The 22,477-nt window shown below is 53.4% G+C and overlaps 1 protein-coding gene across 4 annotated transcripts; it reads right to left on the bottom strand.

Moving 5' to 3' along the window:
- Window positions 1-1,409: 1,409 nt before the first annotated feature.
- Window positions 1,410-20,985, bottom strand: B3GNT3 (UDP-GlcNAc:betaGal beta-1,3-N-acetylglucosaminyltransferase 3). 4 transcript variants are annotated; one of them, XM_045991417.1, is made up of 6 exons: window positions 20,816-20,985; window positions 19,642-19,734; window positions 17,757-17,917; window positions 6,606-6,665; window positions 4,638-5,234; window positions 1,410-3,018 (listed from the first exon to the last, which is right to left on the bottom strand). In XM_045991417.1, exons 5-6 carry the CDS (start codon window positions 5,211-5,213, stop codon window positions 2,467-2,469), a joined length of 1,128 nt encoding a protein of 375 aa, XP_045847373.1. In that variant the 5' UTR covers window positions 5,214-5,234; window positions 6,606-6,665; window positions 17,757-17,917; window positions 19,642-19,734; window positions 20,816-20,985; the 3' UTR covers window positions 1,410-2,466. The 4 variants fall into 4 exon arrangements, with proteins under 4 accessions (XP_045847373.1, XP_045847372.1, XP_045847374.1 ...); XM_045991416.1 differs by lacking the exons at window positions 17,757-17,917; window positions 19,642-19,734; window positions 20,816-20,985 and adding an exon at window positions 17,523-17,710; XM_045991418.1 differs by lacking the exons at window positions 6,606-6,665; window positions 17,757-17,917; window positions 19,642-19,734; window positions 20,816-20,985 and adding an exon at window positions 17,523-17,714.
- Between the last annotated feature and the right edge of the window lie 1,492 nt (window positions 20,986-22,477).

The raw sequence follows: 22,477 nt of genomic DNA, 5'->3' as shown, positions 1-22,477 counted from the left end.
ACCCTATTTCCAAATAAAGCCATATTCTAAGGTTGCAGGGAGATGTATACTTTTCAAGCCACTGCAGCAGGCGAGCAGGACTCTCTCCTGAGGATGATGGGGAGCCTCTGATGAGCAGGGACAGGATGAGGTCAGAACTGTGTTAGAAACCCCCGCAGCCCCCCCCATCTCATCCAGGCCCGCCTTCCTCGGCCTGGGTGCTGCTTCGGCTTCCACCTCCCTTTCCAACAGTGGTACTTAAAACTCAAAAATCAATCATGTTGTTTCCTTGCTCCAAAGGTGCCATCACTCTCAAAATAACTCCCTCTCTCCTCACCCCAGCCCACAAGTCCCCATGTGGCCAGCCCCTCTGACTTCAAGCCTCTCCTCCCTCCAGGTCCTCTTTACTCATCAAGCTCCAGCGACTGCCTCTTTGCTGCAACTCGAATGCTTCCCGATTATCCCACCTCAGGGCCTTTGCACATGCTATGCCTTCTGCCTGGAACACCCTTCTCCCAGTTCTTCCTAAGGTCATGTCCTCTTTCTTCAGGCCCCAGCTCTAATGTCCCCCCTCAGTCCCAGATCTCTGATTTCTCAGCTGATACTTGTTCCCATCACCGTGTGCCTGATTGCTTCATTTGACTTCTCAAAGCTCTTACCACTTCTGAGAACTTCCCATTTGATTGTTCACGGGTTTGTTTTCTCACTGTAAGGTGGATATCTGCCGTCCTAGTGGGGCTGGGAGCAGGATTATAGGGCAAGGGGTATAGCATACAGGACGTACACAATAAATACTTACAGGAGGGAAAGGAGGTGGGACAGAAGATAATAAAGCCACAGTCCTAGTGGGACAGGAGTCTGGTGAAGAAGGGGAGGCTGGTGGTGTTTGGAAGGAGCCTTGCTGGAAGCAAGAGGCCAAAGCAGGCCCACTGTCTCTCACCGCCCACAGCAGTCCCACCCCTCTGCCTCTCTCTCCTGAGCGTGCTGCCAAGCTGGCAGTGAGACCAGGTCTTGGTGGGACGTGATCTGAAGGTGATAGGGAACCATGGAGGGTGTGTGGGCTGAGGCAGGGTGACGTCAGATCTGTCCAACAGAAATTCCTGCAGCTCCTACTTCACCCAGGCCATTTTTATTGGCGCATATTTTCTACTAGAAATGAGGCTTAATTATTGATTAGAGACTGGTCTGAATTAAAACTTATAGATCACTTTAAAAAAAAGAAAATAGGGGCACCTGGGTGGCTCAGTCGGTTAAGCGTCTGCCTTCGGCTCAGGTCATGATCCCAGGGTCCTGGGATCGAGCCCCACATCAGGCTTCCTGCTCAGTGGGAAGCCTGCTTCTCCCTCTCCCACTCATTTTGCTTCTGTTCCCTCTCCCATTGTGTCTCTCTCTGTCAAATAAATAAATCTTTTAAAAAAAAAACCCTCAGGTCTTCACAAAACGTTTTATTCCCTGAGTACCCACTTCCCAGTGGTCATTCTGCTGTCTGGGGTCCCCACGTCCCCACGTCCCAAGCACTACTCCAATGCCTCGGAAGTCCAGGCCCCAGACATCCACTCAGAGCCAGCAGGGTTTTTTTTGGGGGGGGTGGTCACCATTTTGCTTGGATCTCCTCAATCTGAAAGGCTTACTGAGGTAAGGGCTGGTCCTGGGTTCCTAGAGCTCAGAAACACCCAAGGACCAGAATCTCTCCCTTCTCTGGGCACTGGGGTGAGTGTGTATGCTGACCTTGGGCCCAGTGAAGACCCTTTGGCCCCACATCATTCCCTGAATTCTTGGGGAGCATAAGTGGGGGGGCTGGGCCCTGTTAGGGACTCCCAGAAACTTGGAACTGGTTTCACTTGAGTCACACAGCTTCTTCCCTCTTCTGCCCAATGCATCAGCCATCAGAGCACTGGATATCACCGGCAGGGATGGGGCGGTCCCACTCATGGCTTCTCTGACCGATTCCGCCATCTCGGGTGGATGGAGACCCTGGGGAGGCTGAGAACAAAACTCCTTTCCTAGGCTGAAAACTACTGCTCACTTTAACTAGAAGTTCCTCCACTGACCTTGAACCATGGCTGGAACTCACATACCACTAAACCCCTCTAGGTGTATGACCAAGGAGGGGCTGGTCAGCCTTTAAGGTCCAGCCTGTGATCAAGATCAGGGCTGGGAAATGTGACCTTGACTCAGATGGGATCGATGCAGGAGCAGCAACCCAGAACCCTAGGAAAGGGGCTTCTGCAATTAGCTCCCAGAAAGAGACGGTCCATTCAGCCGAGAGCCTAGGGAGGATGATGAAACATGATTCAAGTACCAGTGGGTTTGGAAAGATATCTACGAGTTTGCCAGCTAGACTAGGCACTCATCAAACCCTTCCTGGCACTCCCCTATGCCTGACCTGCTTAGAAGAATGAAGATTTCCCCTGCCAGGGAGGAAGATGCTGCCCCTTTCCATGGGGGTGGAGATCAGAGCCTAGAGGCTAGGGGCCCTGACACCACCTAGAAGATCTGTAACTTCTTGCCGCAGGCGAGGTTGGGCTGGCTCAGCGCATCCCACATGAGCAGCATCTCATATGGCAAGAAGCGGTGGACAAGCAGCAGTTCCCGGTAGAGGCAGGGGTCGAAGGAGGACATGCGGGCCGAGGGGACGTGAACGCCGACTGTGCGGATCCCACTGTGGGAGGCGGGCTCCAGACCCTCCTGCTGCAGGCACATGCCCAGGAAGACATCGTCAATGGGGAAGAGGTCCAGTGTGACGGCAGCCCGGCGCAGGGCAGCGGCTGTGAAACGGGACAGTAGGAAGCCACCCCCACCACAGTAGGGTGGGTAGTGCTCATCCTGGGTCACCTCCTTTGGCACATAGTACTTGCTCCAGGGAACCCGGATGGGGCCCACATTGCGGATCAGCTGCCCCACAAAGAGGTGGTGGTCAGGATCGTGGTCCTGCAGGTAGGACACCATGTTGTCAGTGTGTGCGAAGACGTCATCGTCCCCATTGAGCACGAAGCTGGCATTGGTGCACCGAGTCTCCTGCCATTGTAGGAAGAGCACCTGTAGGCGAAGTGGACAGGGCATAAAAGCTGGAGGGCTGGGGCCATCGGCCTGGGGTCCCTGTGAGCCTCCACAACCCAGATGAGGATAGGCTCTTCCCCCACAACTGCCGCCAGGCCAGCCTGAGTTTGAGGCCCCACCCTAAGCCTCTGGAAAGTTTTCAACTTTCCAGACAGAACTCATCATAGGACGTGCCCCTGGCAGGTGTTGGGGATCTGTGGAAATGATGCTCTGTAAAGCACCAAGAAGTGTTTGAAAATTGTCCCATTTACATTTATTGTTATTCCTTCGGACTCTGCCTGGCCAAGCACTGCTGTTAAATAATTACTTGTGTCATCGTTACTTAGCATCTACCTTCCCCACTGGACTCTAGGCTTCCCCCCGGCGGGGGCTGTGTCTCCCCTCCCTGTGTCATCTCCCCAGCACCTCCTGTGGGTCATAACTTCATAGGTACTGGATTTCATGCTTGTCCAACGGACATTGATTACGTGCTTTTGTATTCTGCATGAAGAACATGGCATGTTGAGAGGTTCTAGCCCTCGACCCGCCTCGGCTTCTACTTCCCTGTAATAACTTTTGCCGCATGCCCAGCTCTGTTCTCCATGCCTGTGCTGCCTTGAATCCCTCGTGCAAGCTTAGGAGGCAGGTGTGGTCATCAACCTCATTTACAGATGAGGAGATAGAGGCTCTCCAGAAAGAGTCCAGGGAACAAGGTCACACAACAGGAAAGTAGCAATTTAAGGTCTCGAGCCAGACTTTTCTGTGCCTACAGTGAGCAGGACCCTGCCCTGGGCACCCCCCCCCCCCAATGCCTGGGTGGGTCTCTAGAGACTCTTACTCCTTATCTGTAAAGAATAAGTAGGATTCCCTCCACTTCCTGTGGGTCCTTGTCCATCAAAAAGTCTTTCCTGCGTGTCTGGGTGGCTCAGTGGGTTAAGCCTCTGCCTTCAGCTCAGGTCATGATCCCAGGGTCCCAGGATCTAGCCCCGCATCGGGCTCTCTGCTCAGTGGGGAGCCTGCTTCCCTCTCTCTCTGCCTGCCTCTCTGCTTACTTGTGATTTCTGTCAAATAAATAAATAAAATCTTTAAAATTTAAAAAAAAAAAAGGTCTTTCCTGACCACCTCCTGCACAGATGGAGTCCTCAGGGGTCAGAGAATAAGAAATAAACAAGGTGGTCCTGTCCAGTGCTCCTCCACCCACACAGATTATAGGAGCTCTTCCGCTGCCTTGTAAATAACCTCCTGAAAACCCTCCAGAAGCCCTCAGAGGCCGGCCATTTCCTCCCTGGCCAGAAAGAAGGGAGCACAGAGAGGTAAATGATTATCAAAGGCAAACAGCAAGTAGGAGGCAGAGCCTGAATTCAAACCCAGATCCTGGCTCTGGGAGCTGGCCTTGTAACCTCAGGCCCTTTCTTCCTGCGCCCCCCCCCCGCCGCCCCCCCCCCCCCCCGCCCAGTTAGAAGACTTCAGACCACCACCAGGACAAGTGGGGGGGGGGGATGGGGCGGGTGGGGACGTCTGGTTCCCTGGGTCCCATCAGAGGAGGTGATGGGGAGCGGGCAGGAAGGATGGGTGGCCCTGACCAGCGGACCACCCCCCAACCCCCCTCACTGGCCCACCTGTTTGAGCGTGAGGTTGAAGAAGGAGTCATGGAAGTCCCACTGCAGAATGTCACCGTGCTCCCGCGCCTCCATCGCCAGCAGCCGGTTGACCTTGCGCGCCTCCAGGGGGTTAGCGGCTGTGCCCACCAGGAAGATGAGGCGCAGCTGGACGCCCTTCACCAGGCGCTCGCGGCCCCAGGTGTGCCGCACCAGCTCCCGGCGCTCGTAATTGCTGGGCGAGGACTTGATGACCAGCAGCAGGAAGACAGGCTGTGCGCACTTGTCGGGCCGCACGTCTTGCAGCAGCAGGAAGTCGCGGCAGTGTTTATACAGCAGGAAGTCTTGCACCTGCTGCGGCAGCCCCGCGAAGCTCGGCAGAGCAGCGGCAGAGGTGTTGGGCAGGCAGGGGCTGGGCGGTGGGCGGGAGGGCGGAGCCGGCCAGGCCAAAGCCACTGGGCTGCCCCGGGGCTTCTCTAGGCTCTGGAAGGTGGGTGGTGAGGCGTGCAGACTGAAGAGGAGGAGGGCTAGGAGCGTGAATATGCCCAGAGCTACAGCCAGGCGGGATTCGGTCAGCGAGCACCTGCGACACCTCATCCTGGTCAGCCTGGGCGGTTCCTGGGAGGAGTATAATAGGCACTGAAGAGCCGGGATGGGCCAAGCGCTTTCCCAGAGCTCCGGGCGGATCCCAACACCTGGCCTCTAGCCCCGTAGGTGCTAAGGTCCATGCAGGATTGAAATGTATCCCCCTGCCTATCTCCCCCTCCCTGCACCCCCCAACCTCCTCCAACCTGCTCAGCCCTTGTTGGCTCCGACAGTTGCCCAGGCCCTGCTGGGGATTAAGTACTTACACAGAGGACTGAGGCATGGAGACGCCAAGGTGAGCGTCCCAGACTCCACATGCCCAGAATCCATCCTTTCAGTCTGGTCCTCTTCATGTCCCTGCCTCCAAGATGGCCCAGGAGCCTCCCCCAAGGAGGCCAAAAACTGCTCCTTTATCACTGATCACTACTGGATCTTTCCTGCTTCCCTTTTTCCCCTGCCCCTCCAGGAAGCTCCAAACTTCTGGAATGCTGATCCAAACCATCATCCACTCTTCGTGCCTGTTTTTGATGGCCCTGTGACCTGAGCATGGCCCCTGGCTCCCCACAGATCCCTTGGGCCCCGCAGGTTTCAAACAGAGCTGTCTTCCTTGCCAAACTCCTATGTCCTTTAAACCCCATCTTAAATGATTATTCTCTGGAAAGTTCTCTTGAACCCCTCAGGAATGGTACTGGTTCTGTTTGGCACCTCTAGTTCCATCTACCCCTCTGGCCCAGGCTTGATCCCATGGGGGTGTCTGGGTTTAGCTTTGTCTTTCTTAAAACTGGGGGAGTTTTGAAGGTCCTGGCATGGCCCAACAGGAGGCAGACACATGGGGGAAGCAGGGAGTGTTTGAACAAATAAAATTTATGAATAAAAGTAAATTCATTAAGGTTTTCTCTGGCAAACTCGTATTCATCTTTCAAAACCCCAGCTCTAATGTCACCTGCTTCTAGAAGCTTTCCTTCCCCATATCCAGGCAGAGCCCGTGGTCAGCCTTCCAGTGTCCCTTTCCCCGGCTTCCCTGGATTCCCTTAATGTCCTTTTGTCTGGAGAGGTAGTGTCTGCACTATTTCTCAGCCCTAAGCCTGAAGGTCTGTTTTCCAGCACCAGGCAAGTAGTGGATTAGACCCAAGGCAGGACTTAGCCATTCTCAAACACTTACTGACTCACCCAGACAGGTGCAGACTCTAGAGCCCAGTTCCTGGGTTTCAATTCCAATTCCATCACCTTCTGGCTGTGTGCCCTCCATAACCTGGGCCTCAGTTTCCTTGGCTGTAAAAAGGGGGCATCTGAGCCATCTCCAGCTCCCAGGATTGTGCAAGCAGGAAGGGAGCTGCCAGCATGTGGCACTGAGGGGGCATGCCACAAGGATTTATGGAATATATATGTGCAGCTCAAGCTTACCTCGGGCTGCCGTGGGATGTCTGTGCTCTTCTGGGGTCTCTCTGTTCTTCCCACTGGCACCTGGAAAAGGTGACGCAGTCAGTGGGTTCTGGAAGGCTCTCTCCTCCCCAGGCACCCCCACCCGGCTACTGCCTGGAAGCAAAGAAGAGAATGGCTTCCCATTGCCATCCAGAGGTGGGAATAGGGCTTTCCTCCTGGACCCATGAGGCCATTTCCCCAACACACCCACTGCTGTCACTGAACACTGCCTGGCCAAGTCTCTCCAGCGAGCTGTCTCCCAGAGACAGGGCTCAGATCCTACCGCACAGGTTCTGCGGTGTGACGTTGGGAAAGAAGTTTGACCTCTCTGAGCCTCCATGTGGACTGGGGAGAATTAACCCCATGTAAGAGTGCTGTTGTGGGGATTTCAGCCTTGAGCATGCTGGGCACGATCCTGCCTCAGGACTTTTGCACAGGCTCTTCCCTTTGGTTGGAATACTCTTGATTCTGTTTGTGTGCATGGTTCCCTCCCTCACTTCTTCTCTTTCTTCCAATGTCTCTTTCTCAGGAAGGAGTCCTCAGGACACAATAGTTCCCTGATCCCCAACCATGTTTTACATTTTTTTCCTCCCATAGCACCTCTCCCCTCCTAAAATACATGATAAAAACTTTTAACATGTCTTATTTCACCTTCATCTCCCCCACCCGAACTTGAGCTCCCTGCGACATGTCTCGTTCACCACGTTATCACCAGGCCCTAGAATCATGCTCGGCACGTCGGAGGAGAGGCAACAAGCATTAATTAAAACCTCAATGAGATGATAGGAAGTGGGGTGCCTGGGTGGCTCAGTCGTTGGGCGTCTGCCTTCAGCTTGGGTCATAATTCCTGGGTCCTGGGATCAAGCCCCACGTCAGACTCCTTGCTCAGTGGGAAGCCTGCTTCTCCCTCTCCCACTCCCCCTGCTTGTGTTCCCTCCTCGAAGTGTCTCTCTCTGTCAAATGAATAAATAAAATCTTCCAAAAAAAAAAAAAAAGAAGAAGTAAAGAAATGATACAAGGTGACGAAAGCCACAGGAGGAAATGTAGTTGGGTGGCAGTTGGATTTTGAGGTCTGGATGACATTTAAGCTGGATATGAATGGCACAGAAAAGCCATTCAGGGCTGAGGTCTGGGTGAAAGGTCCCAGGGGCGGGAACGGCAGGTGCAATGAGCCAGCAGAGACTAAGCAGTGTCAGAACCCTGTATGCGGGGGCCATAGGGCCTGTCTCGTTCCTGGGACATCCCGATTGAGCTGCCCGCCCTGGGGCTTCATCTGCTGGAGGACAGGTCTGGGAGACCCGAAAAGGCAAATAATCTTGGTGTGAAACTGTGAATGCAATACAAGAATGCCCTGAATCCTCGAAGGGCATTTTCCTGAGCTGAGGAGAAGACCGAGTCCAGGATGGATGCCGGGGAAAGGAGTGCTCCCGGGGAAAACTGGGCAGATCGCCAAGCTTCAAGGTTAGGAAAACCACACACAAGCTGTAACAGAAAGATGACGTCACCACAAATCAGACTAAAAATGCCACTGTGTTCTCTTGGGCCACACCTGTGGCGGGAGACCCATAGATCCTGTAAAACAATGGCACGCCTCAGAACCAAACTCCTGAGCAAGAGACACTCTCATGAACGATCTGTAAAATTTTATTTATTTATTTAAAACATTTTATTTATTTGAGAGAGAGAGAGCGTGTGCGCGTGTGCACACATGAGCAGGGGGAGAGGCAGAGGGAGTGGGACAAGCAGACTCCCCACGGAGCATGGAGCCCCGATCCTGAGATCATGACCTGAGCTGAAGGCAGAGGCTTAACCCACTGAGCCACCCAGGTGCCCTTATTTTTAAATATGTTATTTATTTATTTGCCAGAGAGGAAGAGAGAGCACAAAGCAGGTAGAAGGAGAAGCAGGCTCCCCACTGAGCAAGGAGCCTGATGTGGGACTTGATCCCTGGACCCCGAGATGATGATTGGAGCAGAAGGCAGACGCCCAACCCACTGAGCCAGCCAGGCATCCCTAAACATCTATTAAATAGAAAATTAAACTTAAGTGGCCAAGGACCAGTTCACTGGAAATGTGTTTTGTTCGTCCCAAACAAGGGTTTCAGAACAAAGGAAGATACTTCTGCAAATACAAATATTTATAACTCAGCCAAACTCGGGCTTTGGGGAGGGGAAGTTATGAGAAAAACTGAAATGACTGAATGAGTCTTACCAGGGTATCAGGGCAAAAGAGAACTTCTTGGGGTCATCATTTGGTTTTAATTAGTTCCATTAATGAATGTTCTTTTTCTTGCATTTTCCTTTCTTGTTTATTTATAAGAACGCTTTGCATATGGAATACTTGCCCTTTGTTGGCGACCAGCATTCCTAACTTTCTCTCCCCAGGTCTCAGGTTTCTCTAAATGGAGGGATTCTGGGGTGCCCAGGTGGTTCAGTTTGTTGAGCATTTGTCTTCAGCTCAGGTCATGATCCCAGAGCCCTGGGATGGAGCCCTGTATCAGGCTCCCTGCTCAGCAGGGAGTCTGCTTCTCCCTCTTCCTCTGTGTTCTCTGATAAATAAATAAATCTAAAAAAAAAATTAAATGGAGGGATTCTGCTACTCTACTCTCCCAGCCCCATGAGGTTCCTAATTTGCATATGAGAGCTCAAGCTGGAGGCAGGGAAGAAAGGTTCACTTCTCCTCCTCCCTATACTAGACCTCTATTAATGCATCCAAGATCCCCTTCCCTTTACCATCCACCAAGGCCCTTCCTAACTCATAGCCCCTTAAGCCCTCAAGAAGGTCATGTTGCTATCCTCATAACATCTCACACTGGACAGGCATAAGAAAGACTTCTGGAAGGGCGCTGGGTGGCTCAGCTGGTTGGGTGTCTGATTTTGGCTCAGTTCATGATCTCAGGGTCCTGGAATCAAGTCCCATGTTGGGCTGCCTGCTCAGCAGGGAGCCTGCTTCTCCCCCTGCGTGTGTACTTTTACTCTCTTTCTCTCTCTCTCCCTCTGGCAAATAATAAGTAAAATCTTGCTGGGTGTCTCTGCGGGCTGCAGCCCAGGCCCTAGGTAGTCACTGATCTGTCCTTATGGTTCTTACTGTCCACAGGGGAAGGGTCTTGGAGGCTCAGCTCCACCAAGAAGGGGAAGCTTCTTGGTAGTATTTCCTCCAAGCAACTGAGCAGGAGCAAGCGACTCTGGGGCCTTTGCTTGGGCGAGGGAGTTGATGAGAAGCTCCTCGCGGCTTGGGTCTGATTCCCTGACCGTATCTAAGATTCTGTGGTCCACCGTCTCCAGTTCTCACTGGGCAGAACGACTGGATTTGCAGAAGCCCGAATGGCATCTCACTTGGTAAAGTCTGTGGGTTTGGAATACCTCTGGGGGAATCACCAGCCGTGATTCATAGATGGGGAGTTGTTTCGGGGGGTGTGTGCAGGGGGTGCCTCACATCACCACAGAAACGACCTGCTTTGTCTCCAGGTCCTTCCGTCCTGAGAAGGATCTCAGCGGCTCTTCTCCCAAATGCACGTAATAAGAAACTACTCACTCACTCACTCATTTATTCAACAAATAGGTCTGGGGAACCTGAAAAGCCTCAACCCTGGGCCTGGCCCCCCAGAAGCTCCCAATCTGGGGGAGACCAATCCAGACACCCATGGGATCAGAGCTGGGCCCGAAGAAGGGACAAGGATACTGAAGCTCAGGCTTTGACGGATGCAGAGGAGTTCAGGTCAAGGCAAGAGCAAATGCAAAGGCGTGAGGGGAAAGCGAACAAGGCATATTCTAAGGGATCACCCGTAGTTTATTCTGATGAAAAGCAAAATTTGGAGAGGGGGTGATTTCTGAGGCTAGCAACTGGCTGGTAAAGACCTTGAACTCCAGACTGAGAAGTGGGGCTGTCTCCTAGGTCAGGGGAAGCCATAGAGGGTATGTGAGCAGGGATGGGAAAGGTCAGTTTTGTTGTTGAATGAATGGTTCCTCTTTGCCCTGAAACCCTGAGCAGTCACTTTCCCTTTGCCGTCTAGTTCCTCATCAGGACATGGGAGTGCTGAGACCCCAACACACACACACACACATGCCATGGGGTCACGGGATTGTGTGTCAAAGGGCTTAGCACACACTGGCCCTGTGGCAACCCCTCGGTGACCTTGGCTCATCATACTGGCTCCTTTAGTGTCCCCAGAGTCCCTGCTTACAGACGGGGCTACTGAGACTCAGCATAAAGCAGACTGGAACCCAGGACCCCAATGAGTGGGGTCCGTCAGTCTGTCTATCCTATCCTTCCCATGATGTGGCATTTCTGGGGGATTCCCCAACCAAAACTCAGAGCCTTCCAGAATCTGTCACAAGGAACCATGCACTTACACATCTCACAAAGGACAGAGAACCGGGGGCCCGGGGCAGCCAACATTCTGCTGCCGGGCCATCCCAAGTGAATCTGTGAACAGGCAATGCCGAGATCAGCCCCTCCCTGACGACGTTAATACAGGGAGAAGTGATGAGTGCTGTAGCGAAGTGATAAACACTTGAGAAGGAAAAGTCCCGGTCCATGGTGGGGGGACCTGATCAGCCTGGGGACATCCTGAGGGATGGTAAGGAATTAGCAGAGCGCTGGGGGAAGGGCATTCTAGGCCGAGGGCGTGACAAGTTCAGAGGCCCAGAAGAGCATAGTTGCAAAGGGCCAGACCACAAATGTAAGGGGCTGGAGGCAGATACAGGGGGACCAGGGTGGCTGCAGCAAGAGGACAGGAGGGAAAGGATGTGGGTTGCGAGTCCACGCCAGGGGACTGGGTGGGGAGGACTTAGAGCAGGCCCAGAACCTCTTATGTTGCAGGAGAGAAGCAACAGGAGCCATGGAAGGTGCGTGAGCAGGGGAGGGAGAAGATCGACATATGCTTTTAAGAAGCCCTCTGTGGCCACGGAGTGGAGAAGGACAATCAGGGCAGGTGTAGAGGCTGGGGCAGGAAAGCAGCCAGAAATATTTGGGGGTCTGGACAGGAGCTGGTCGGCGAGGTGCTGGGAAGGGGGTGGGTTCAGGAAATGGAATGAAGGCGGTCATGGATGTTTAAAGCCCCCGGACACAGGTGGGGAGGATGGAGAAGGAAGGACCAGGAGGAACAGACAGAGAAGCCTGTGAGCCTTTCCCATGGGATGTTACGGGGCAGTGGTGACCCAGGTGTGGTGTCCAGACCAGAGCTGTGGGGACACAATGGCAAGGGAACCAGGAAGGCCCAACAGGTGTTTGATGAATACTTCCTTATATTGCTTGCACGAGGCAGGGTCTCCTTAATGTTTCTCTCTCCAGATAAGACACAGTGGCTGTGGACAGAGTCACAGTTCAGGGACAACCAGGCTGACTCCAAGGTACCTTCACTGCCAGACCAGCTGATCCTGTTCCCGCCTGTTTGCTTTCCATACACCAGTGCAATTTCACTATCACCCAGAGACTGCTTCCTCTAACATACACATAAAAGCCATCTGTTTCATGACATTCAAGACCCAAGAGCCTCTCCCTGGGCTGCAGCTGCCAGGTGTGGGACCTCTCAGCCCCTGTTTCCCCTCCCCCAATGACCTCTGCCCCAGCTGGTCTGCTCCAGCTGCTCCAGCCTTTTCAGCTTCTTTCAGTCCTGCCACAGGCCCTTTGCACCTGCCAGACTCCTGCTCTTCCCCCGATTCTCTTTGATCTTTAGGCTCAATCTAATGTTGCTTTTTAAATTTTTTTCCCCAGCATTTATTTATTTGTTTGAGAGAGAGCGCATGTGCACACATACATGTGGGGGGCGGGGGCCGAGGGAGAGAGAGAATCTCAAGCAGACTCTCCCCTGAGCGCAGAGCCCATGCATGGCTCAATCTCACCACCCTGAGATCAGAAGCAGAGCCGAAATCAAAAGTCAGCAGCTCAACAGACTGTGCCCCTCCCCCGCCCGGGCCTTCTTAGAAGGGCCTCGACCTCCCACCTAAAACACCCTGGCTTGGCTCTGGTTTTCTCTGCAGCTCTCACCACCACTGCACACAGGAAATCCACTCATTTCCCTCCTGTTATCTCCCCCACCAGCCTGGAGCCCCCGGGGTGGGGCCAAGGATCTTGTCCCCAACAGCCATGTTCCCAACCCCATATGACACTTGCCGGTGCTTGTGGAACAAGGGAAACCTATGAATGATGACCCACATATTAGTGATTTCCTCTTGCCTCATTTCAGCCCAAACCCACTGCCAATGACAGCTGCCGCTGACCCATCCGGGGCCCTTCGGGCCTTGGGAGATGCCGGCCATTCAGTCGCGGTCAGTTAGCAAATGTGTGTGTGTGGCTGATACAGGACCAAGAGGTGCTCATGCCCTGAAGAGCCAAACAGCCACACCACTGGAAAACCGTGCATTTAAGGAGCAAGAAGCCCGAAGCCAGCAAATACTGTTAATGGCCTGCTGAATATGCAGGAGGCACCCAGCACATACACGAAATAGTTTACCAGCAACAAGGAGGAGTGGAAAGGCACATTCGTGATGCATGAACGAGCATCATCATGAGGAAGGTGAACAGGCCACCAAACCACCCCAAGACACCAACGTACTGTCACTGACTATCCACCTTCCCTGCAAACACACAGCACTGAACATTAAGGATTCACTGAGTATTTTTTTTTAAGATTTTATTTATTTATTTGACAGAGATCACAAGTAGGCAGAGAGGCAGGCAGAGAGAGAGAGAGGAGGAAGCAGGCTCCCTGCTGAGCAGAGAGCCTGATGCAGGGCTCCATCCCAGGACCCTGGGATCATGACCTGAGCCGAAGGCAGACGCTTTAACCCACTGAGCCACCCAGGTGCCCCAACACTGAGTATTTTTTTTTTTTTAAGATTTTATTTATTTGAGAGCGAGCGAGCAGAGCGAGGGAATACGCAAGGGCGGGGGAAGGGGCAGAGGGAGAAGCGGATACCTCGCCAAGCAGGGAGCCGGGTGCAGGGCTCGATCCCAGGACCCCGGGACCATAACCTGAGCTGAAGGCAGATGCTGAACGGACTGAGCCCCCAGGTGCCCCAGATTCACTGAATATTAATGAGGTACTAGAGGTACAGAGGGGCCAAGCGCTCAACAGAATTCATTAGCGACAGGATTCAGATCCTACATCTTCCGCCTATATCCCCCATTGACAACCAAGGCGTGTCGCGTCCCCCACCTGCTCACCCCTCAGAGCCCGGATGTGTCCCACCCACTCTGCGCTAGCACGATACCAGGACAGGCCTGCCCGCGGGACGTGGAGGCTCCCATCTAGTCGAGGCGATATCCCACAAGACACTCGCATTTTCCAGGATGAGGAAGTGAGACTCGGAGAGGGTGAGTCCCCAGTCACTCTCCTGGCTCCTTAGACACAGACCCACCCGCGTACCCCTGCCGACCTCACTTCCAGCTCCAGGGACCCCAGTGGGCCCGGTCGCTGGGTCTCAATTTTGAAATCAGGAAAACGAGGGCTCATGTCCCTTTGCCCAGCAGCGGGGAAGACTGCGAGCTGATGCCCTTGAGGCCACTGCCACAGCTCCCAGGAGAGACCCGACCTGCCTACTGACCATCGGCCGGCCTGGGACAAGTGCCCAGCCCGCTCTGGGCCACAGCATCCTCTCCAAAACCAGCTGGGGTCAGTGGCCAGCTCCCGATTCTTCCAGCAGGTGCTGAACATCAGCATCGCTGTGGTCTTCCTGGCTCTGTACTTCCCAAGAGCCCCCAGCTGGGATTTCGAAGGAGACAAGCATGGAACATTCTGGAACCTCCAAAAGGCAACGGGGAGGGGTGGGGGTGACTGGAGAAGCCCATTTGCGCACATGACAACCTGAGTCCCGAGAAAGGCCGTAGGACCAAATGCGGGCCTTTACTCCAAAGCACACACTGACGATACGCCGACGGTGACAATAACATCAGCGTCAGTGACCATTGTCACGTGCATGTTCATGACCGTTCTGAGCCAGCACTGAGCACCTAGACTCTAGTGGGGGCCATGCCCTGGTCTAGGTTCTGGACATGCAGCCTAGAATGTCTGCAAGAAAGGCCTGTGCTCCCATAGCTGATGTACAAACAGGGTTGGGGGGGGGGGTAAGACAGAGAGACAGTGAATAAGATAGTTTTGGGGAGAAGGTGTTTTGCAGGAGACAGTGTGAGCCCCTGCCTGGCCTGTAGACAAGCCCTGTGATTCACTGAGCCCTGGTGGACAGGGCTGGTCTCCAGTTACCAGGTGGGTGAGCTGGGTGCAGAAAGGCGGAGCCCCCCTGCCCCCACAACATGGGTCCCACAGCCAACTGAGGCCGAGAGCCCTTGCTAGGATTTGAACCTCAACCTGCTGGACCCAAGGGTGATCCCTCACCTGTTCGTACCAGCTACGCCTGCCAGTAATGATGGATCCTTTTGGCAAGGATCATAAACTCCTTTTATAAACGGAAGGGAAAAAAAAGAGAGAGAGAAGAGAGAAGAGGAAAAAGCCCAGTCAAGATCATTCCTTCTGGCTAGACCCTGAGGTGAGCAAGCTGATTCTTTTTCTTTTTTAAAAGATTTTATTTATTTGACAGAGAGAGACAGCAAGAGAGGGAACATAAGCAAGAGAAATGGGAGAGGGGGAGGCAGGCTTCCCCTGGAGCAGGGAGCAGAAGGCAGAAGCTGATTTTATGCAAAGATAGGTTGTGGAAAAAGGTGGGGCAGGGGTAGGGATGGGGTGATTGATACATGGCCTTTAGACCTTTGACTTCTGTTTCTAGTTCTCTGGGCTCATCAAGTGTGACTCATTTGAAGCAACTGACCCTGGGGAGCCCACCTCCTCAGAAACTGCTCATGGTACCTGGGATGGATCCGGGTGGGGATCTGGGGCCCGACGGATGCCCCTAACTAAATGCCAGGCCTGGCCCTTGCTGAGTCTCCAAAGGGCATATCTGGACTCATTTCCCAGCTGGAGGAACTGAGGCCTCCTGGGCTCTGTCTGTGGGGACGCCTGAAAGACCCCCACACCTTCACGCTGCTCGGATCCCTCCTCCAGGCCTTGTGCTGGGGCCCTGCCCCTTTACATTATTTCTCTCTTGTAAAGATAAACACCACAAATGAGAGCACAATGAGCCACCAACTCATCAGGATTAAAGTTAACCCAGCAGTCCTGTGTGTGGCCTTTCCTCCAGCTGTTCCTCTACCCACCACACCTGAGCCGGAAGGTAGGGCTTTTTAGCCTCGGTTTTTTTTTTTTTTTTTATGGATAGGGAAACTGAGGCACAGAGAGCTCATCCAAGGAACTTATTCAAGGAAGGTCAAGTGGGAGCCCAATCTCTGCCTTTAACCACCACCTGGTGGTGGTAAGGAGGGGTTTCCTTCAGTTTGCTATGTCGGTAGTGAGCTCCCCATCATGGGGAGGAAGCAATCAAGCAGAGCCAGGCTTTCAGCTGGAGGAGGGACCACAATGGGTCTCCTCTCACCATGGGGATGGGGACAAGTTGCTGCCCCACTCTGAGCCTCAGAGGCAATGGCAGGAAGAGAAACCGCCCAGTTGACACCTTTCCTCCTTCCCTAGGGCTGACCAGTTCTGCCCCTGGGTTCCTGGGTCAAAGAAACCTGTCTGAAATCCTCGAGTTCCTTGAAGTTCATGCTCCAAGGCCCCTTCTTGGTCCTCCCACACCCAGTACCTGGCAGGAATCACCACACCCTAGGTGTGGGGGTGGGCAGGGATGAATAAACGTAATCTGGTCACCTAGGTCAAGTGGGGGCCCAGCTGCCTGTCCCAGGGTCCACACCTCTTTCTCTAGACTCCTCAGCCCTGCCTGGCAGGGTGACAGCCTTAGGAACCAACAGGGCTGTGGAAGGAAGTTGTAGTCCCAGACCCAGCTCCAATCTGAGCAGCTCCCCCTGGGCCCAGATCTGGACTACGGGAGGCTCCGGTGGGGTGGGGTGGGGGAGTGGGGGGCTCAGTTTCCCCATCTGAAAAGTGACCATGGGAAAAAAACAAAACTCTGACCCAGAGGGAAAGTTGGTCAGGAACCTGGAATGGTGGCTCGTGATATAATAATAATAATAATAATAATAATTATTATTATTATTATTAATATAGTTATGGTGACAGCTGTCCTTCCCTGGGTACCCACTAAGAGGCACAGACAGTCAGGTACAAGTCCCCCTTGACCCAGAGGTAAACAGGAGCTCAGAGACCCAAAGTCACTTACTTGAGGTTCCCCCAGGGGGCCACAAGCCCCCCCATAAAAGCTTCCACCGGCTGAACATCTCAGGCACCCTCATGGAAGCTGGTCACTGTAATAGTCAGGGAGGGGAAACCGAGGCATGTTCAAAACCCAGGAGGACGCTGCCTGAGCCACACAGCTCTGCCACAGCTGAACAGGGGGCGAAACTGAACCCTAGGGGAAGCCATGAGCTGAGGTCCCCAGGTAGGAACGTTGGCCCAGCGCCCGGCAAGGCTGGGGGTCAGCAGTGGTCCCCTGGATTCAATACAAAACCCAACCTGGGGAGACCAGGGTGCTGTTTCTGCCGGATCTTCCCAATCAGCGCGCTAACCATCTCCACGCGAAGAACAGTAACAGTAACGGCCGGAGAGCAGACAGCACCCTCCACTTCTCCATCCTGATTCTGCCCTAGCCTGAGAGGCGGGCGTGGTGGCAGGGGCAGAGGTCCAGGGACGTCCGTCGCAGCGGCCGGACGGTGCCGGGAGCGACTTCCTTCCCTGCCGGGCTCGAGCCGGCCTTGGAAACGCTCGCTGGCGACTACTATTGCCGATGGGCGAGGGCAACGGGGTTTCTGAGACCCGCCGCTCCAGGATCTCCCGGCATCTTGGGGGTAAACGCGGCGGAGACCTGACCCCAGGGACCTGCCGGGGTTTCCCTGGAACCCCGATCCTCTCCTCCCCTACCCTCCGCCAGATCCTCAGGGGCCCCCAACACTCACCCCAAGCGACGGCCCAGCCTTCGACCTCTTATCTCAGCTCCTCCGGGCTGCGAGCAGGTGGAAAGTTTCACCTGAGCGTGAGCGCCCACCCAGGTCTGGCTCCTTCCTGCCTCCTCCTCCTGGCCTTACCTCCCGCCAGGCCCCCCTCTCCAAACCCGCTGAGCTTCTCTGTGGCCCAGTAGAAGTTCACCCCGCCCACCTCTCCCTCCTTCCATTCTCGACCCCGCCCCTCACCTCTGCGGGCCAGCTCCCACCGCAGCTTTCCTCTTCACCTCTTGGGGCTCACTCCACCCAAGAGGCTGGGGCGTGAGCTCCCTGCGGCTGAAGATGTGAAAGCAGCGCCTTCCCATTCCCTGGCGCGGAGTCCTTTGGAGGGGTGATCTAAAGTGTGTTTGCTGAAGAAATGATTGGAGGGGGAACAGGGAGGCAGGATGAATCCAGGGGCTCTTCAGATCTCTACAAGGGGTTCGAAGATTCCAGAACCCTAAAACCTGTCCTGAGCCCACAGCCCTCCGGATGGGAAAGGTTCTGGAAGTTGGAAGTCAGATATGAAGCTTTTGCAGGTTGGGGTTGTTGAAGATTCGGATCCTGCTCCGTGTTGCGTCTGAGTCTCTAGAAATTTCTAGTCTAGACGTGTTAGGGTCAGGAGGTCTGGGGGGGGGGGGGATCCAGATCCATAGGTGTGAACCTCGTGGTGGTTCTAGTTACCGCCTGCCTCCTCCCCCATCCCTACTTCTTCCAGAGGAAAAGGGGGGGGGGGTCCTGGGTGCCTCAGCTTCTTCCTGTGTAAAATGGAGGATCTAAGCCCGGGCCCCTCCAGTTGGGGGAGGTCAGGGAAGCAGGGTCAACACAGGGCAAGGGCACGATCTATACTCTGTGGGTATGAAGGGCGATTGCATCAAATGTCACTACACCCAACGTGGGCATTTCGGGTGGAAGCGACAGCAGGTGCACACGCTTTCTTGCCACGAAAAATGCTGAACTTGGGAGCCTGTTGAAGTCAGTTCTCCGCGCCCCACTCCCCCAGAGGGGGACACCGCTCAGGCTTCAGCTTAAGTTCCTCCCTGCCTTGTGGGGCCTACCACACCCCTGAGTTTATGGGCCCCACAAGGAGGTGGAACCACCAGTCTGATCTGGAGGGAGTGTCCCTTTCATCCCCTCCACAACAGGCACTCCCTGCACCCTTTGCCCTGGAAACTTATGCTACTCTCCTGATGCATTCAGAGTGATGGTGGAGGAAGTGAGCTGGGGCACACCCGGCCCTGCTCACTCGGGGAAACTGAGGCCTGCCAGGTCAGAAGGTGGAAGCACGGAAACAGCAGGAGGGGCCCCAAAATCTTCCAGGGCAGATTATGGTGCTAGAGGGCCTGGGTTCAGATTTGGGCTAGAAGTATCTTATGACCCAGGTATCTACCCAAGAGAATTGAAAACAAGTGTTCGGACAAATCGTTGTACACACCGTTCACGGCAGCACTGTTCATCAAAGCCAAAAGGTGGAAACAACCCAAGTGTCCATCAATAGATGAATAGATGAACAAAGTGTGGTGTGTACTCTGTGAAAATTAATAGAGGAAAACCTCAGGGCACTGGGTGGCTCAGTTGATTAAGCGTCTGTCTGCCTTCGGCTCAGGTCATGATCACAGGGTCCTGGGATCAAATCCTGCCTTGGGAAGCTTGCTTCCCCCTCTCCCTCTGCCTGCTGTTCTGCCTACTTGTGATCTCTCTCTCTCAAAACTAAATAAATAGGGTACCTGGGTGGCTCAGTGCGTTAAAGCCTCTGCCTTCGGCTCGGGTCGTGGTCCTGGGATCGAGCCCCGCATCTGGCTCTCTGCTCAGTGGGGAGCCTGCTTCCCTTCCTCTCTCTGGCTGCCTCTCTGCCTACCTGTGATCTCTGTCAAATAAATAAATAAAATCTTTAAAAAAAAAAACTAAATACATAAAATCTTTAACACACACACACCCCTGCCTTTTTAAGGTTAGTATTCTGAGGAACAAAAGAAACCGCCAATTTCTTACAGTTCCCGGGACTAAGGCTGAACTGTGAGCTAGTCAGTTTCCTAAGGCGACTGAGGACCCCCATTGGTCTGCTGAAGAATTTAACCTGGTTATTCAAACTTACCAAGCTGGCTTCTGAGATTTAAACCAATTAGGACACCTGCTTGTTGGTGAGGGCCAGGCCAAACACTGGATAAACTAGCCGGAATGGAACAACCTGAAAGGGATTTAGAGAAACAGACTCCTCACTTTTGGCTAGATGCTAAACACTTGCTGGAAATCTCCACTGAGCAACTCTGGTAGCTTGTGGAACAAAGTTCAGGCTCACACACAAAAGCCTGGTGAACTAATTCATGACCTTTAGAGTCAATTTCAAATTGTCTTTAAAGAAAATTCTGGGGCTGGGGCGCCTGGGTGGCTCAGTGGGTTAGGGCCTCTGCCTTTGGCTCAGGTCATGGTCTCAGGGTCCTGGGATGGAGCCCCACATCGGGCTCTCTGCTCCGCGGGAAGCCTGCTTCCTCCTCTCTCTCTGCCTGCCTCTCTGCCTAGTTGTGATTTCTCTCTGTCAAATAAAATATTAAAAAAAAAAAGAAAATTCTGGGGGGCACCTGGGTGGTTTAGTGGATTAAGTGTCTGCCTTAGGCTCAGGTCATGACCTTGGGGTCCTGGGATTGAGCCCCACATCAGGCTTCCCGGCTCGACTCTGGCTCCCACCCCCACACTCCCCACCACCGTGCTCATGCTTTCTCACCGTGCTCTCTCTTGCTTTCTCATATAAATAAATAAAATCTTTAAAAAAATAAAGACCAATCTGGTCCTCTTTTAGATGTTGAATCCACCTGGGTAGCATTTAACTCTTTATTAATGGGCTGAACTGGGATCTTTCTCCTTCTAGTTAAAAGGACCAGGATGGAATGGGAAACTATCTCCATTCCAGATTTAGTGAATTTGGCAAACCAGTTCGCTTGCATCTTAGATCAGTCACCTAGAAGGAAGTCCGTTAATTCTCAATTTTTTCTCCTATTTTTAAAAAGATTTTATTTTGACAGAGAGAGCATGCGCAGGCAGGGGGAGCTGCAGGCAGGGGGAGAAGCAGTCTCCGGGCTGGGCAGGGAACCCCACACGGGGCTCCATCCTAAGACCCTGGGATCCTGACCTGAGCCCAAGGCAGACGCTTAACGACTGAGCCACCCAGGCACCCCAATTCTCAATTTTCAACTCCAGCAAATGAACGTTCCCCCATCCCCCCTATTTTCTATTATCGCCGAGGGCTAGAATATTAGAAAAAAGATTGTTACCAGTGTAAGTGCTCCAGGTGCCTTCTGTCTCCTAGCAAGCCTTTCTGATGCCCTTTCTAATTCCCAGAGGCAGGGTTCTTCCCCTCTTAATTGACTCAGAGAACCCCCTCTCCAGTTTGGGAGTGCATCTCTCTGTGTCTTGATCTCAAGATCCTGAGATCATGGCCTCAGCCAAACTGAAAAGTCAGACTCGGCAGTTTGGGCCACCCAGGGGCCCAAAACCTTTGCTATCTTTTATTTGCTTTCTGACAACACGATAGCTGATAGCCGAGCCTGTGGACCCTGATCGTTTGTCCCTGTGGGATCAGTTACCATCCTCTTTATGGACAAAGTCTCCAACTGATAATCAGCCTAACTCCCAGGGCACCTCGGGCATTGGGCATTGGACTTCCTGCTCCGTGGGGAAGCCTGCTTTTCCCTCTCCTGCTCCCCCTGCTTGTGTGTGCCCCCCCCCGTCAAATAAATAAATAAAATCTTTAATATAAAATAAAATATGATAGTCCAAACCCTATTGTTTGGAAAGACAGGGGTGACATAGTCTTTGAGGCTTTAAAGAAAAGCCTATTAAAGCCCCTTGCTGGGCCTCTGGGTGGCTCAGTGGGTAAGCCTCTGCCTTCGACTCAGGTTATGGCCTCAGGGTCCTGGGATCTAGTTCCCGCATCGGGCTCCCTGCTCTTCGGGGAGCCTGCTTCCCCCTCTCTCTCTGCCTGCTTGTGATCTCTCTCTCTGTCGAGTAAATAAATAAAATCTTTAAAAAAAAAAAAGCCCCTTGCCCTAGGTCATCCTCATTATCTACTTAATTTTTTGCATGTTTATTTGCGAGGGGGACGGGGGTGCCCTTGGTCTGCTCATCCAGCAATACGGGTGATGCAGTTCCAGAATGCTGGTGAGGTCCAACGGTCAAGAAAGAATCCTTGGGACGTCTTTTGTGTAAGGAGGTGATTATATTAAAGCAGGGGGACGGGATCCGGGATCTGTGAACAGAAAGAGACGCTGTCCTGGGTTGTGAGGGACGACTGATTATGTACTTTGGAGCTGTGGGAGGTCAGGAAAAAGGGAGTGTTTTTTTTAAAGGATTTTTAAAAAATATTTTATTTATTTGACAGAGAGAAATCACAACTAGGCAGAGAGGCAGGCAGAGAGAGGAGGAAGCAGGCTCTCTGCGGGGCAGAGAGCCCGATGCGGGGCTCGATCCCAGGATACTGGGATCATGACCTGAGCCGAAGGCAGAGGCTTTAACCCACTGAGCCACCCAGGTTTTTAAAAGGATATTTTTATATGCTAAAGGATATTTTTATATGCTAAAGAAGGCTCTCAGGATCCTGGGGGCCTGGCTATTGTCAAGTTCAAGTCTTTTTTCCCTCTAGTAAAGCACGAACCTTAAGACAGTTGGGGGTTTCCGGGAGGAAAATATGAGTTAACTCTTTGTTTTCCCTTCCCTTAGTTTTAGGGCAGCCTGGAGTGCCCGAGGAATGTCACACACCCCCCACCTGGGGGGGCGGGGATCCGAGGGGTGTCACCTTACACTTTGCCCTCAGCTTGCCTTCTGTTCCCTCATCCCAGGGACCGTCATCCACCCAGAGGGTATTAGAGCCGACAGCCATACCGGCAGCCTGGGGACATCCCGCTGGCCACAGAGCCCTTTCCGGCCACTGCCCTTTG

Source organism: Meles meles, chromosome 20 (genome assembly GCF_922984935.1).
Source record: "Meles meles chromosome 20, mMelMel3.1 paternal haplotype, whole genome shotgun sequence".
Taxonomy (NCBI): Eukaryota; Metazoa; Chordata; class Mammalia; order Carnivora; family Mustelidae; genus Meles; species Meles meles.
This window is presented reverse-complemented; position numbering and strand designations above follow the sequence as displayed.